At 48.6% G+C, this 16,398-nt stretch overlaps 1 protein-coding gene across 1 annotated transcript; it reads left to right on the forward strand.

Annotated features, from left to right (window-relative positions):
• Positions 1-13,764: 13,764 nt before the first annotated feature.
• LOC127323931 (mitochondrial uncoupling protein 5-like) lies at positions 13,765-15,310 on the forward strand. The gene has a single exon (XM_051352035.2). It carries the CDS (start codon positions 14,095-14,097, stop codon positions 15,070-15,072), a length of 978 nt encoding a protein of 325 aa, XP_051207995.1. The 5' UTR covers positions 13,765-14,094; the 3' UTR covers positions 15,073-15,310.
• The last annotated feature ends 1,088 nt before the right edge of the window (positions 15,311-16,398 follow it).

Here is a 16,398-nt window from a genome sequence, read left to right on the forward strand (position 1 = left end):
CCCGCTCGGCGCGCTCCCGGTCCGACCGGGCGCCTCACTGGGCCGCTCACCGCCGCTCGGCCCACACGGCCGCCGCCGCCCGCGGCCTACTCTCTGGCCGCACGCGCGCTTCGGGCCGCCGCTGCCCATGCGGCCCGCTCGCTGCTGCCTCGCCCAGCTGGGCCGCCCACCCGCGCGCCCCTTGCCTAACCGCCGCCGCCCGGCGCGCGCGCCTCGCCCAGCTGCTGGTCCGGCTGGGCCGGACCCCAGACCGGCCTGGCCGGCCACAGCTCCGGTCAACCGGCTGGGCCGCCGGCTGGGCACCTTTTTGGGCCGCTTTTCCTGCGTTTTTAATGGTTCTTTTTCCCCAACGGTTATTTTTCTCCCTAGACTATAAATAGCCCTTCTTCCACCTTGAGCAACGAGTTCTTCCTATTCTCTCTCCTCCATTGCTACTATTTGAAGAACTTGCTCTTCCCCTTGAATCCTCCAATCATTCTTGCTCATATTTGAGGATTTGAGAGAGGAGATCTAGATCTACACTTCCACCAAACCGTTTCTTCTCTAAGTGAGGGAATCTCTTGGGATCTAGATCTTGGAGTCTTTGGTTGACTTTCCCCCTTGTTCTTCCTCTCCAATCTCATCCTAGCATTCGTTGCTTTGGTGGGATTTGAGTGTGAAGGACTTGAACACCTCCGGTGTTCTTGCTTTGCATCATTGCATAGTGTTGAGCTCTCCACCACGATTTGTTCGAGTGAGAGACCGTGAGCTTGTTACTCTTGGAGGGTGACCTCCTAGTTGGCTTGGTTGGTGTCCCGGTGATCTCTTCGTGGAAGATTGTGAAGGGGCCCGGGCTTCTCCTTCGTGGAGCTTGTGAAGTGGTTGTGGAGCTTGCCATCTCCGGAGCGGAGGAAAAGCTAACCATAAGGAAAGGGCCATAATCCTTCGTGGGTGTGGTTCGGAGAATAGGGTGAGCCTTCGTGGCGCGGGGAATCCTTCGTGGGACCTCCACTCCTCCAAACGTGACGTACCTTGTTGCAAAGCAAGGGAACACGGGAATACATCCTCGTCTCCGCGTGCCTCGGTTATTTCTATACCCGAGCTCTCTTTCCTTGTGATAGCCATCGTGCTTGAAGTACATATATCTTGCTATCACTTGTGCTACATATATCTTGTGCCTATCTTGCTTAGCTCTAGTTGCTATTGTTACACTTAGTTGAGCTTAGCATATTTAGGGTTTGTGCTTGTAAACTAAACGATAGTTTAATTCCGCATTCTTACAAGACAAATCCGCAAGAGTTTGTAATTGCCTATTCACCCCCCCCCCCCTCTAGGCGACATCTCGATCTTTCAGGAGGAGATGTGGCCCTTCTCACGGCATATGTAACATCTTCTTCTCCTCCCCTTCTTCTCACTTGATTTCTCCGCAACGGGAGCCTTGGCTTGATCCTTCTCGGGTAGCGGCCCTTCTTCACGTTGAGGTAGACCTTGAGCTTGGCCTTGAGGTAGACCATGAACTCCATCTTGAGGCCGCTTCCCTTGTTTCTTCTCGCCAAGTGGCTTCTTCTTCAAGGGGCACAATCTAACATGATGCCCTTCAATCTTGCACTTGAAGCACACAATCTTGGCGGGGTCTTTCACATGCCCCTTGGCCCTTCTTCCGCTTGTGCGAGGTGGACTTGTTCTTGTTGTTGGAGTTGTATCCAAGTCCACTCTTGTCATTGGGGAATTGCTTCCCCTCATGACCCTTTACCAAGTCCTTCTTAAAAGAAGTGACTTGGGCCTCGAGCTCTTCGATTTCCCCTACATGGTTAGTAACAACACAAGTACTAGAGGAAGTGGAAGCTTTATCGTTAGAGCAACAATGCAAGGTATGTAATTCACCACAAGATATAGCAATAGCATGGGTGGGTGATTTACTAGCACTAGCACAAGGAATTGTAGAACAAGGCATAGAAGGTAGTTCACCACAAGATAAGTCAATAGCATGAGTGGGTGAACTAAAAGCACTAGCACATGGCAAAATAGCATTTTGAGAGGTAGTGCTAGTACTCACATGAGGCACACAAGATTTTACCTTTGTCATGATAGCCTCATGGGCTAACTTTAGCAAATTATGAGAGACTAGAAGATCATCATGGGAGCTAGAAAGTTTTCCATAGTTCTCTTCCAATTTCTCATAATTGCTTGTTAGCAAAGCAAGTTGAGCCCTTAGCTCAACATTCTCCTTCAAGATGGAAACTTCACAAGAGGTAGAGTTAGTAGCACAAGCATTATCAATCATAGTACAAGGAGAAGGCAACTTAGCAAGCTCTATTAGGTTGAGAGCTTTAAATTGCTCAAGAGACTCGGTGAGTTTGATGAGCTCACTCTCAATAGCCCTAGAGCTACTTTTGAGAAGCTCAAAATCCTCAAGAAGTCTATCATTAGCACTAACTAGCTTCTCATTTTTAATTTGAAAATCATGTGCCACCTCTAAAGCTCTATCATGAAATTCCCTTTTCATAAGTATCCTCATAGCAAAGTTCTCTTCAAGAGTTTCTTTGGTGGCATCTTGTTCTTTAAGAGCTTTACCAAGTTTTATAATCTCGTGTGCATACTCGCGCTCATGCTCTTCCTTTTTCTCAATAAGTTTTGTGCTCTTAATGGCAAAATTGAAGATTTTCATGAAGTTAGAGCGAACAAGTTTCTTCTTAGGAAGAGCATGATACACTGACTCTCTCAACTTGTTTAAGGAAGCAACATTAAGTCTTTCCATATCATCATCCTCATCATCACTAGATAAATAGGGTTCCAAGGAAGGAGATACCTTAGTAGCCTTAACCATAAGGCAAGTGTAGGAACCGTGCGATGATGAAGAAAATGAAATCCTTGAAGCTCCATCCAAGATCTTGTCTTGGCCCATAGTATCTTCGGTTTCCTCTACATTGTTAGTCACACAAGTACTAGAGGAAAGCAAAGTATTTTCACTATGGCAACAAGACAAGAGAAGCATATCATCATGGGATGAAGATATGCACGGACTATCAACACTAGCATGTAAATCATTTATCGTGCTACAAGTGTTAAAGTCCAAAGATGAGACATTGCAGTGGAATAGAGATGAAGAATCATCAAGAGAGCGCTCACCATCAACAATGCAATGTTCATCACCACTCACCATACCATTACCTTGTGTCTTACCACACGTTGGTGAAGTGGAAGGAGCGTGATCATCCTCAATGGTCTTGGATCCACCATATGTATCTCGAAGCTTTGTCCAAACCTCATGAGCACTCCGGAAGGGCGCAATGGAGGAAATCACTACATGACTCACAACACGGCAAAGGACTTTAGTAGCTTGAGCATCTAGATAAGAGTTTTTCTTCTCCTCAAAAGTTGGATTTTGTGGATCCTTGGGAGGAGAAAAACACATATCAAGAATTCGCTCCACATGTGGGTGCATGTCCCTAAAATAATCAAGCATGTAGAATTTCCAAGCATCATAATTAGTGCCATCAAATGTATAGGGAGAAATGTGCACTAATCCTCTAGCCGACGTCATACTCTCTAGGCGATGAAGCCCAACAAGATAAGAGAGCCCTAGCTCTGATACCAATTGAATGTTTGAGGACGTCGCCTAGATGGGGGGTGAATAGGCGGTGTGGCAAGTTTTAGCCTTTTCCAATTTTAGCGCAACGGAAGGTAAATGTGATAGCTTTGGAAAAAGGTGATGTTCCTACAATGATACTAGGACATGTGCAACAAGTAAAAGAATCAACAAGATAGTAAGAGTAAGGTGCGAGATAACCGGAGGACGCGGAGACGAGGCGAGGTTTGTTTACCGCAGTTCCTTCCACAACAGGAAGTACGTCTGCGTTGAGGAGGTGCTAGTCTCACACAAGAGACTAGACGGCCACACCACGAAGGAAGGCCTCACCTTCTTCCTCGAGAGAGCTCCACGGAGGTGCTCTACCTCTTCCACTAAGGCACCGGTCGAGGCGGTGATTCCTTCACAAGGTTGGGGCGAGCTCCACACACACAAGGATGCTCCCAACACCCTATGGAGCTAGTACATCACCAAGCTAGCTTCCATAGCTGCACATCTCCAATGTCCCACTATAGGAACTCATCCAATGCTCCACACAAGGAACCCTTCCAATGCTCCACCAAAAGAACGCTACCAATGCCCCACGAAGGAACCCATCCAATGCCCCACGAAGGAACCCGTCCAATGCCCCACGAAGGAACCCGTCCAATGCCCCACAAGAGGAGCTCTTCCAATGCTCCACTAAAGGAACCCTATCTCCAAGATCCACTAAGGAAGAACACACACACCCTACGAGATCGAAACCCCGGAGAGAGCACAACCCATGCACCTTATGCAATGGCTAAGAACACCACTAGGATGTCCAAGTTCTTCTCTCCCAAATTCCAAAAAATCTAGAAGAAGCAATTGGGGGACTAAGGGAGGAAGAACAAAGGAGGAGAAACACCAAGAAACTCCAAGATCTAGATCTAGCAAGATCCTCTCACTTAGAGGAGGATTCAATTGGTGAAGCTCTAGATCTAGATCTCCTCTCTCCTTTCCCCCAAAAATATGCAACAAATAGTGGGGGGATCAAGAGGAGGAAGAAAGAACCCAAGGTCAACAATGGAGGAGAGAGAGTGGAGGTGCAGGGTTAGTTGGGTCGGAGGTGGGAGAGAGATATATATAGGGGAGCCAGAAATATAGCTGTTGGGCTGGAAAAACGGTCAGATTCGCGCCCCAAGCGGTACTACCGCTTGTCGGAGCGGTACTACCGCTCGCGCGCGATCTGCGCGGAAAACAGATCTGGATCGGCCCGAAACCGGTAGTACCGCTCCGTGGAGCGGTACTACCGCTTGTGCAAATCTGAGAAACTGTGCAGCAAAGAGAGAGAAAGAGGAGCAGAGCAGCGCCGCATGCGGTATGGAGCAGAGGGCATTGCAGCGAGCGAGCAACGCAGTGGGGCCAGCAGCAGGTCGGCGGCAGCAGCTCGCGAGCGGGAGCAGGCGCAAGGCTCGAGGGCGAGCGGTCAACCCGCGTCGAGCGCGTGCGCGCGTGTCCCGCGCGGGGGCTGGCAGCGAGCGAGCGGCGCGGTGGAGTGGGCTGGCGGCGGCCCAAGTGGATGCAGGTGGTGCAGAGAAAAAAACGGGCCGGTACTACCGGGCCCGGTACCGGCCTGGTACCGTAATCGAGTTACGGTACTACCGGCCTGGTACCGGCCCGGTACCGCTTTGGATCCAGTAAAGAAAATTGCGCGTGCGGTATTTAGCCCGGTACTGCCCACGGTAGTACCGCCCGGCCCAATACAGATTATTTTCGTTTTCTTTTTCTCTGCAACACGGAAGACGCAATATCTTGAGCTAGGAAGATCGGAATGACATGAAACCAGTTTTGTTGGAAAGAGGGCGACAAGGGCTACCTTCTCACATGATGAAATCATGGAAAAGGGTGAGTGATGATTTTCCCATGGTCATAGAGGTGTAACCTCTCAATACGGTATATCGAGAAAATCATCACTCTGTCGCGTGCAATATGCGATGCAACCGAAAACCGTTTCATGCATAAGAACCAAGAAGAACCGAGAACGCGATGCAATGCATGCAAGGTTTGAGCTCTCTCCGATGATACGACCCACTATCCTATCGAGCACAAACCTAGTCCTTGCGTGTTCTTCTCGAGTCGGCAAGCTCCGTCTTCACCCTCTTCATCATTGTCCATGCCACCGTCTTCCTCCATCTTCAACGCCGTCTTCTCTCTTCGTCTTCTACGCCGTCTTCTCTCTTCATCTTCAACACCATCTTTGTCTCTCTTCGACACCATCTTCATCATTGTACTCCGTCTTCTCCATCTTACAACCTTGAGTCCAACATGACTATGGACTTGACCTAAGATTGATTCTCAATGCAACCGTTAGTCCATAGGGATTGTCATCAACTACCAAAACCACACATGGGGTAAAGGACTTGTTCTTACAGCGTATCAAGCACATTTTTCTGGCGCCGTTGCCGGGGAGATCAAGACACGCTGCAAGGGGAGTCTCCACTTCCAATCTCTTTACTTTGTTTTTGTCTTGCTTTATTTTTATTTACTTCTTTGTTTGCTGCACTATATCAAAACACACACAAAATTAGTTACTTGTTTTACTTTATTTATTATCTTGTTTGCATTCTCCATATTAAAAACCCAAAAAAAATTAGTTACTTGCATTTACTTTATTTGCTTTTTGTTTATTTCATCATGTTTCCTCCTAAGTTTATTCTTAAAGATGTACCTGTAGGCCGAGGGTCTATCCTTGGGAAAGATAATATAGAAGATTTTTTCACTCATATTAGTACGGTTGAAGATTTTGAAGATAGACACTTGGTAGAACTTGCTCCTACTTATGAAATTGCTGTTGCTTCTTTAGTACACACGCTAGAAGCTAGATTTGTTAACCTCAATCCCGTGATTCAACATATGTTTCTTACACTCAGTGATATGGAAGAAGGGGAGAAGAAAGATTTTGTATTAGAAACCCTTCTTAAAGAATTTGGTGGGGTAGCAAGAGAAGCTAGAAAAGTCTTTGCTAAATATAATATGCTTGGCTCTTATACCAACTTTGCTAGTACCCTTGAAAAGATGGAAAAAGATAGACAAAAGTATACTAATCAAGTTAATTATTAGGGGGATATTAAAACATCAATACCTTGCAAGCTCTTAGGAATGTGCGAGGCACTAGAAAAGAATTATGATTGGATTATTCCTGAAAGTTTGTTTGATGAGAATAGCAAGCCTAAGAGTAATGAAAAAGGAGCCTCTGAAACTTACATAGATAAGATACAATGCATAGTTGAGAAAACTCCAAACCCCGCTGTTGATGCTTCATCTCTTGATAACACTTGATATACACTTTCTGCGCCTAGCTGAAAGGCGTTAAAGAAAAGCGCTTATGGGAGACAACCCATGATTTTACTTCTGCACTTTTATTTTATATTTGAGTCTTGGAAGTTGTTACTACTGTAGCAACCTCTCCTTATCTTAATTTTGTTGCATTGTTGTGCCAAGTAAAGTCTTTGATAGTAAGGTTCATACTAGATTTGGATTACTGCGCAGAAACAGATTTCTTGCTGTCACGAATTTGAGCAGTAGTCTCTGTAGGTAACTCATAAAAATCTGCCAATTTACGTGAGTAATCCTCAGATATGTACGCAACTTTCATTCAATTTGAGCATTTTCATTTGAGCAAGTCTGGTGCACCTAAAAAATTCGTCTTTACGGACTGTTCTGTTTTGACAGATTCTGCCTTTTATTTCGCATTGCCTGTTTTGCTATGTTTGATGGATTTCTTTATTCCATTAACTTTCAGTAGCTTTGTGCAATGTCCAGAAGTGTTAAGAATGATTATGTCACCTCTGAACATGTGAATTTTGATTATGCACTAACCCTCTAATGAGTTGTTTTGAGTTTGGTGTGGAGGAAGTTTTTAAGGATCAAGAGAGGAGGATGATACAATATGATCAAGGAGAGTGAAACCTCTAAGCTTGGGGATGCCCCGGTGGTTCATCCCTGCATATTTCAAGAAGACTCAAGCATCTAAGCTTGGGGATGCCCAAGGCATCCCCTTCTTCATCGACAACATTATCAGGTTCCTCTAGTGAAACTATATTTTTATTCCGTCACATCTTATGTGCTTTACTTGGAGCGTCTGTTTGCTTTTGTTTTTGTTTGAATAAAGTTGGATCCTAGCATTCATTGTGTGGGAGAGAGACACGCTCCGCTGTTGCATATGGACAAATATGTCCTTAGCTTTATTCTTAATGTTCATGGTGAAGGTTGAAACTGCTTCGTTAATTGTTATATGGTTGGAAACGGGAAATGCTACATGTGGTAATTGGTATAATGTCTTGAATAATTTGATACTTGGCAATTGTTGTGCTCATATGGATCATGTTTAAGCTCTTGCATCATACACTTTGCACCTATTAGTGAAGAAATACATAGAGCTTGCTAAAATTTGGTTTGCATGATTGGTCTCTCTAAGGTCTAGATATTTTCTAGTAAGGGTTTGAACAACAAGGAAGACAGTGTAGAGTCTTATAATGCTTGCAATATGTTTTTATGTGAGTTTTGCTGTACCGGTTCATACTTGTGTTTGCTTCAAATAACCTTGCTAGCCTAAGCCTTGTATTGAGAGGGATTACTCTCGTACATCCAAATCCTTGAGCCAAAAACTATGCCATTTGTGTCCACCATACCTACCTACTAGATGGTATTTCTCTGCCATTCCAAGTAAATTGCTTGAGTGCTACCTTTAAATTTCCATTCTTTGTCTTTACAATATATAGCTCATGGGAAAAATAGCTTAAAACTATTGTGGTACTGAATATGTACTTATGTATCTTATTTCTTATTAAGTTGCTTGTTGTGCGATAACCATATTCCTGGGGACGCCATCAGCTACCCTTTGTTGAATATCATGTGAGTTGCTATGCATGTTCGTCTTGTCTGAAGTAAGGGTGATTTATCATGAGTTGAACGGTTTGAGCATGCATATTATTAGAGAAGAACATTGGGCCGCTAACTAAAGCCATGATCCATGGTGGAAGTTTCAGTTTTGGACAACAATCCTCAATCTCTTATGAGAATATTATTTGTTGTTGAATGCTTATGCATTAAAGAGGAGTCCATTATCTGTCTATGTTGTCCCGGTATGGATGTCTAAGTTGAGAATAATCAAAAGCGAGAAATCCAATGCGAGCTTTCTCCTTAGACCTTTGTACAGGCGACATAGAGGTACCCCTTTGTGATACTTGGTTAAAACATATGTATTGCGATGATAATCCATGAAAATCCAAACTAATTAGGACAAGGTGCGGGCACTATTGGTATACTATGCATGAGGCTTGCAACTTGTAGGATATCTTATACATAATACATATGCTTTATTACTACCGTTGACAAAATTGTTTCTTGTTTTCAAAATAAAAGCTCTAGCACAAAAATAGCAATCAATGCTTCCCTCTGCGAAGGGCCATTCTTTTACTTTTATGTTGAGTCAGTTTACCTACTTCCTTCCATCTTAGAAGCAAACACTTGTGTTAACTGTGCATTGATTCTTACATGCTTGCATATTTGCATTCATCATATTACTTTGCATTGACAATTATCCATGAGATATACGTGTTACAAGTTGAAAGCAACCGCTGAAACTTAATCTTCCTTTGTGTTGCTTCAATGCCTTTACTTTGAATTTATTGCTTTATGAGTTAACTCTTATGCAAGACTTATTGATGCTTGTCTCGAAAGTACTATTCATGAAAAGTCTTTGCTATATGATTCAATTGTTTAACCATTGTCTTTACCATTGCTTCGAATCGCTGCATTCATTACATGTGCTTACAATAGTATTGATCAAGATTATGATAGCATGTCACTTCAGAAATTATCTTTGTTATCGTTTACCTACTCGAGGACGAGTATGAACTAAGCTTGGGGATGCTGATACGTCTCCAACGTATCGATAATTTCTTATGTTCCATGCTTGTTTTATGACAATACCTACATGTTTTATACATATTTTATGTCATATTTATGCATTTTCCGGCACTAACCTATTAACAAGATGTCGAAGAGCCAGTTGCTGTTTTCTGCTATTTTTGGTTTCAGAAATCCTAGTAAGGAAATATTCTCGGAATCGGACGAAATCAACGCCCAGGGTCTTATTTTTTCACGAAGCTTCCAGAAGACCGGAGGAGATACGAAGTGGGGCGACGAGGCGACGCCACAGTAGGGCGGCGCGGCCCAGGCCCTGCCCGCGCGGCCCTAGCGTGTGGGCCCCTCGCATCGCCCCCTGACCTACCCTTCCGCCTACATAAGCCTTCGTCGATAATAACTCCAGTACCGAGAGCCACGATACGGAAAATCTTCCAGAGACACCGCCAATCCCATCTCGGGGGATTCAGGAGATCGCCTCCGGCACCCTGCCGGAGAGGGGAATCATCTCCCGGAGGACTCTTCACCGCCATGGTCGCCTCCGGATTGATGCGTGAGTAGTTCACCCCTGGACTATGGGTCCATAGCAGTAGCTAGATGGTTGTCTTCTCCTCATTGTGCTACCATTGTCGGATCTTGTGAGCTGCCTAACATGATCAAGATCATCTATTTGTAATGCTACATGTTGCGTTTGTTGGGATCCGATGAATATGGAATGCTATGTTATGTTGATTATCAATCTATCATATATGTGTTGTTTATGATCTTGCATGCTCTCCATTATTAGTAGAGGCTCTGGCCAAGTCGTTACTTGTAACTCCAAGAGGGAGTATTTATGCTTGATAGTGGGTTCATGCCTCCATTAAATCTGGGACAGTGACAGAAAGTTCTAAGGTTGTGGATGTGCTGTTGCCACTAGGGATAAGACATCAATGCTATGTCTAAGGATGTATGTGTTGATTACATTACGCACCATACTTAATGCAATTGTCTGTTGTTTGCAACTTAATACTGGAAGGGGTTCGGATGATAAACTGAAGGTGGACTTTTTAGGCATAGATGCATGCTGGATAGCGGTCTATGTACTTTGTCGTAATGCCCAATTGAATTTCACACTACTCATCATAATATGTATGTGCATTGTCATGCCATCTTTATTTGTCAATTTTCCAACTGTAATTTGTTCACCCAACATGTTATTTCTTATGGGAGAGACACCACTAGTGAACTGTGGACCCCGGTCCATTCTTTTACATCGAATACAATCTACTGCAATACTTGTTCTACTGTTCTCTACAAACATCATCATCCACACTATACATCTAATCCTTTGTTACAGCAAGCCGGTGAGATTGACAACCTCACTGTCACGTTGGGGCAAAGTAATTTGGTTGTGTTGTGCAGGTTCCACGTTGGCACCGGAATCCCTGGTGTTGCGCCGCACTACACTCCGCCGCCATCAACCTTCAACGTGCTTCTTGGCTCCTACTGGTTCGATAAACCTTGGTTTCTTACTGAGGGAAACTTGCCGCTGTACGCATCACACCTTCCTCTTGGGGTTCCCAACGGACGCGTGCTGTACGCGTATCACTTATCTTGTCTTATGGTTACATCAACAACCCTATGGAGTCATCTTATTGTGAGTTTGGTTATTCTCGAGGCTATGGTATGATAACTTCACCCAAATCTCCGTGCATGATCTTATGTTGCCTCCATATTGTGCATATGCTACTTGAACATGTCATTTATCTATGTTGCATATGTGCTTGGTTTGTAAAAACTAGGGGGAGTGATGTCTCTATATCATGTGTATTTGTATTCAAATACATATTCTTGATATGCACATGTGTAGGGGGAGCTCCGTCGAGTTTTTGCAAATCTAAGTATCTCATCATAATATCATATGTTATTGTCAACTCTTGTGTTGTCGTCAAACACCAAAAAAGGGGAGATTGTAAGAGCAAAATTCACACCCCAAGTTTTGTGTGTTTGATGACAACACTTGAGTAATCTCACCGTGTGCCTTGAGTATCATTGTTAGATTTGCAAGTGCACGGTGACCTCGCTGGATACGTCAAGATCGGAAGACTGAAGCATAGTTGATAGGTTTTCTGGTTTTGTGTGTGTTTAGCGAGGTAACATGGTTGGAGATAAAAAGGGAAGAAAACCAGTTTTAGCCAGGCCGGTACTACCGGTACCTGTAGCGGTAGTACCGCTACCCCTATAGGTACCGCCCACGGTACCGCTCTGAGTTCTGAGGCGAAACTAACCCACAGTACGAGTTGCGGTACCTCTGCAGTACCTGGAGCGGTAGTACCGCTCACGGTACCGCCCAGGTACCGTAAACGAGTTACGGCTGTACCGCCCTGGTACCGCTTCGAGTCCAGTAAGGTTTGGACCCTGTTGCGGTACCTCGAGCGGTAGTACCGCTCTGCGTCCTTTGACCAGATCTGGGGGATTTCGAACTCAGAGCGGTAGTACCGCTTCCCTAAAGCGGTAGTACCGCTTAGGCAAGAACTGGACATAACGGTTGGATTTGGAGGAGCCTATTTAAGGGCCCCTTCTTCCCCAACACGATTTCATCTCTTCCCCCTCTCTCTCCTCCATTGTTGCTGAGCTTAATCCTTGAGGATCTCCTTCCCCATCCAACCAATCTTGTCCAAACTTTGAGGATTGGTGGAGGAGACCCCGATCTATAGTTCTACCAAGAGAGATTTCACCAATACTAGCTATTCCTTAGTGGATCTTGGTGGTAGGGTTCCTTTAGTGGAGCATTGGAGAAGAGTGTTCCTTTGGTGGAGCATTGGAAGGGTTCCTATGGTGGAACATTGGAGATGGGTTCCTATGGTGGAGCATTGGAGATGTGCAACTATGGAGTCTAGCTTGGTGATGTACTAGCTCCATAGGGTGTTGGGAGCATCCTTGTGTGTGGAGCTCGTCCCAACCTTGTGAAGGAATCACCGCCTCGACCAGTGCCTTAGTGGAAGAGGGAGAGCACCTTCGTGGAGCTCTCTCGAGGAAGAAGGTGAGGCCTTCCTTCGTGGTGTGGCCGCCTAGTCTCTAGTGTGAGACTAGCACCTCCTCAACGCAGACGTACTTCCTATTGTGGAAGGAACTGCGGGAAACAAACCTCGACTCGCCTCACACCCCCGGTTGTCTCGCTCCTTACTCTCGTTATCTTGTTGATTCCTTTACTTGTTGCACTTGTCCGATATTCATTGTAGGATCACCCCTATTGCTAAAGTTCTCACCTTTACCTTCCGTTGCATAAAATTTGAAAAAGACTAAAACTTGTCGTAGCGCCATTCACCCCCCCTCTTGTTCGCTACGATCCATTCATCACCCTCGTCGCGTTTGGTGTCGTCTCCCTCCAAAACCTGCGTCGGGCTGGTGGGGCTACCACCGACTGAAAAAGGACATATCAGCCCATGAGGCCAATTTTGTGTCCGCGCCTCAACCCAAACGACCGCAAGCGGTCAATTTTAGTGACTTGAAAGCGTCACGCCGCTGGAGATGCCCTTAGACCGGTTTATCGACATCATTGAATACCGCCTGCAAGACCACAACTGTCGTGCTCGAGGGAGAAGAAGGCATGGCCATGATACCATCATTGCCATGGGCGGAGGGAGCATCCAAATAATGGGTGTACACCCATGTCCTCATGTAGTTCCGCCCATGATCGTCGACGTGTTCGAGGGAGAAGAAGGTCGGACCTACAATCAGAGACATCATATGCCAGCTAAGGTAGGCATGAAAATAGATAGTATACGTAGCCTAAATCGATAGCAAGATCTATGGTAATCAGGGGATCTGACCGGAGCTTGACTGAAGGACTCGTGTGACCTACCAAACACGGCCTAGTGTACTCTGTGTCTCTCCAGCCGCACAAGTAAAGGCAAGCGAGGCATCCTATTCCTATTGCGTTGCCCTAACCCTTGTTGCCCCAGGCGCGTGGCCGCCGCAACCCACAGAAACACAACTTTCCAAGTTTCCAGATTCCGGAGGCAGCACCACACCTCCAAATTCCCGATCCCGGCCGTCCATCCAAAAACATACGGCCAGGATGCGCGTCCCAGATGCGAAACCCTGGCGCCGCCGTGGTCCGGACGCGCGGCCACCCACCGACGCGTCCATAGCCGGCCGGCTACCGCGTCGCCCTCCGCGTCAGGCCCAAGCCAGCCACCCACCTCGTCCATCAGTCAGCCTCCCCCCCGCGAATCAGCCTTCCCCAGACAGACCCTCCGGCCGCCCGAAGGCACCTCGCCTCCTTCCTTCCCCGCCGTCCCCTACCGCCGTCCGTCCGGCCCCCCACCTATAAATAGCGCCTCCCTCTTCCTCCCACACATCTCGCAGCCGGGGAAACAGGAAGCACGAGCAGCATATGTCACAGAGGCCCAGCGTCCCACACTCCGCCTCCATAGCCTTCGCCCTCCATTCCCACCTCCTCGTTTCCAGTGACATGTGCCCAAGCTCCTACTGGGAATAGCCCTCCTCGCCCAAATCAGCCATCTTTCCTTGATTTTTAGTACATAGTAGTATTAAGCTTTCTTTGTCGGTTCCACTTTCTGGATCTTTGGGGATCTCGATTCCGTCCATACATCTGAGGGGAAGGAAGAAGAAGCTCGCAAGCAACCACCATGGGCGCCAAGGGATTCGTCGAGGGCGGCATCGCCTCCATCGTCGCCGGCTGCTCCACCCACCCGCTCGACCTCATCAAGGTCCGGATGCAGCTACAGGGCGAAGCCTCCGCCGCCGCCGCCGCCCCCACCCCCACCCCCGCTCTCCGCCCGGCGCTCGCCTTCCAGTCGGGAACCCACACCGTCTCCCTCCCGGCCGCAGCACCTACTCCAAAACCCGGGCCGATCTCCGTCGGCGCGCAGATCCTGCGCGCGGAGGGCGCAGCCGGCCTCTTCTCGGGCATCTCGGCCACCGTCCTCCGCCAGACGCTCTACTCCACCACGCGGATGGGGCTCTACGACATCCTCAAGAAGCGGTGGACGCAGGAGAACGCCGGGGTGCTCCCCCTCCACCGCAAGATCGCGGCCGGCCTAATCGCCGGCGGGGTCGGCGCCGCCGTGGGCAACCCGGCCGACCTGGCCATGGTGCGGATGCAGGCGGACGGGCGCCTCCCGCTCGCGGACCGCCGCAACTACCGCAGCGTCGGCGACGCCATCGCGCGGATGGCGCGCGACGAGGGCGTGCGCAGCCTCTGGCGCGGCTCCTCGCTCACGGTGAACCGCGCCATGATCGTCACCGCCTCGCAGCTCGCCACCTACGACCAGGCCAAGGAGGCCATCCTCGCGCGCCGCGGCCCGGCCGCCGACGGGCTCGGCACGCACGTCGCCGCCAGCTTCGCGGCGGGCATCGTGGCGGCCGCCGCGTCCAACCCGGTCGACGTGGTCAAGACCAGGGTGATGAACATGAAGGTGGCGCCCGGCGCGCCCCCGCCGTACGCCGGCGCTGTCGACTGCGCGCTCAAGACGGTGCGGTCCGAGGGCGTCATGGCGCTCTACAAGGGCTTCATCCCCACCGTGTCGCGCCAGGGGCCCTTCACCGTCGTGCTCTTCGTCACGCTCGAGCAGGTGCGCAAGGTATTCAAGGACGTTGACTTCTAATAAGGATCCATTCACCGGAGTGCCCACGGCCACGGCCACCATTGATGATGACGAAAACAAGCTTATTGCTGCTGCTGCTGGTATCTCAATAATTATTACAGTATTACCCGAGCCCCGCCCGGGGGCTCGGTTTAGCCGGAGATTGTACCAGCTTGCATCCCCTTGTCAGCCTCAGTTCCTGCATCCCATTGTATTTGGATGGATTCGATCGATTTCTAATGAATTTTTCATTTTTAAATCGTGTGCTTGTGCTATGAATTTTAAAATCTTATTATGTGCTAGTCGACTCCCCGTTGACATATCGCCCGTAAGGATTTGACCCCTTGTAGCTCGGTTAGCCGGATACTGTACCTTGTGTCCCCTTGTCAGCCTTATTTATGAATTTATATTTTAAAGTCGCGTGCTATGAATTTCAGAATATTCTGAGTTGAGATTGTCCCCGTTGACAAATCATGTGTAGGAGCCTCCGTGGAGGCTGGAACTTAGCACGGCGGCATTTTAACTGAATAGATTTCTTGGAATTGGAACGTTTTCAATTCGACACTACATATAAAAATCTGCAATGAAAGTATTAGGGGCTGTTTGGTTTAGGGGTTATCGTCAAGTGGATAGGGATAGCCACTAAAAAAATGGCTACCATCCGTTTGGTTTGGAGGGTGGCAGGGGATAGGGGTAACCAGATTTCACAAATTTGGCTCAAAACGGTGGCTCGGCCCATCCGCCAAAAAGTGCTGGATGTGGCCAACCACTTCTGGCTCCGCTGCTAGCCTCACCCTGCGCTCGCTTACCAGAGGCAGGACCGCTCCGGACGGCGGCAGCGACAAGGAACTGAAACGCGGCACCGCAAGACCAGAGGCGCCCGCTGCTGCCCCTGGCCGCCCGTCCTCCGGCCACGCACAGCTCCTCCGGCCAGGCCACCGCCGCCATGCCCGCCCGCCCGCGAAAGCTCGGTCAAGCCCGCCCCGGCAGCCGCGCTGGCCGTTGCCGCCGCACCATGGCCGTGCTTCCCGCTCGTCTTGGCCACCGCCGTCGCGCCATGGGCGTGCCCGCCGCTGCGCTTGGCCGGGGAGCCCTTCCCGCCGCCGATCCTTGGCCGCCCTCCCCCCCCGTCGGGGTGCTCGCCACAACGCAAGAGCATGAGGGCGAGGGTCGTCGGTGAGCACGGACCGCGCGTCGGCGGCGCTTGGCCGCGAGCTTGGGGACGCGGCGGCGGCGCATGTCCGTGGAGCTTGGGGACGCGGTGCTCGGCTCCTAGCGGGGCGCGGCGGAGGCACTCGCGGTGGCGAGCACGGGCCACGCGGCGGCGGCTCTTGGCCACGAGATTGG

This window comes from Lolium perenne, chromosome 7 (assembly GCF_019359855.2).
Source record: "Lolium perenne isolate Kyuss_39 chromosome 7, Kyuss_2.0, whole genome shotgun sequence".
NCBI classification, from domain to species: domain Eukaryota; kingdom Viridiplantae; phylum Streptophyta; class Magnoliopsida; order Poales; family Poaceae; genus Lolium; species Lolium perenne.

What these genes read in the sequence shown, in the direction of transcription:
- LOC127323931 (XM_051352035.2), top strand. Translation starts at nt 14,095, where the DNA reads ATGGGCGCCAAGGGATTCGTCGAGGGCGGCATCGCCTCCATCGTCGCC.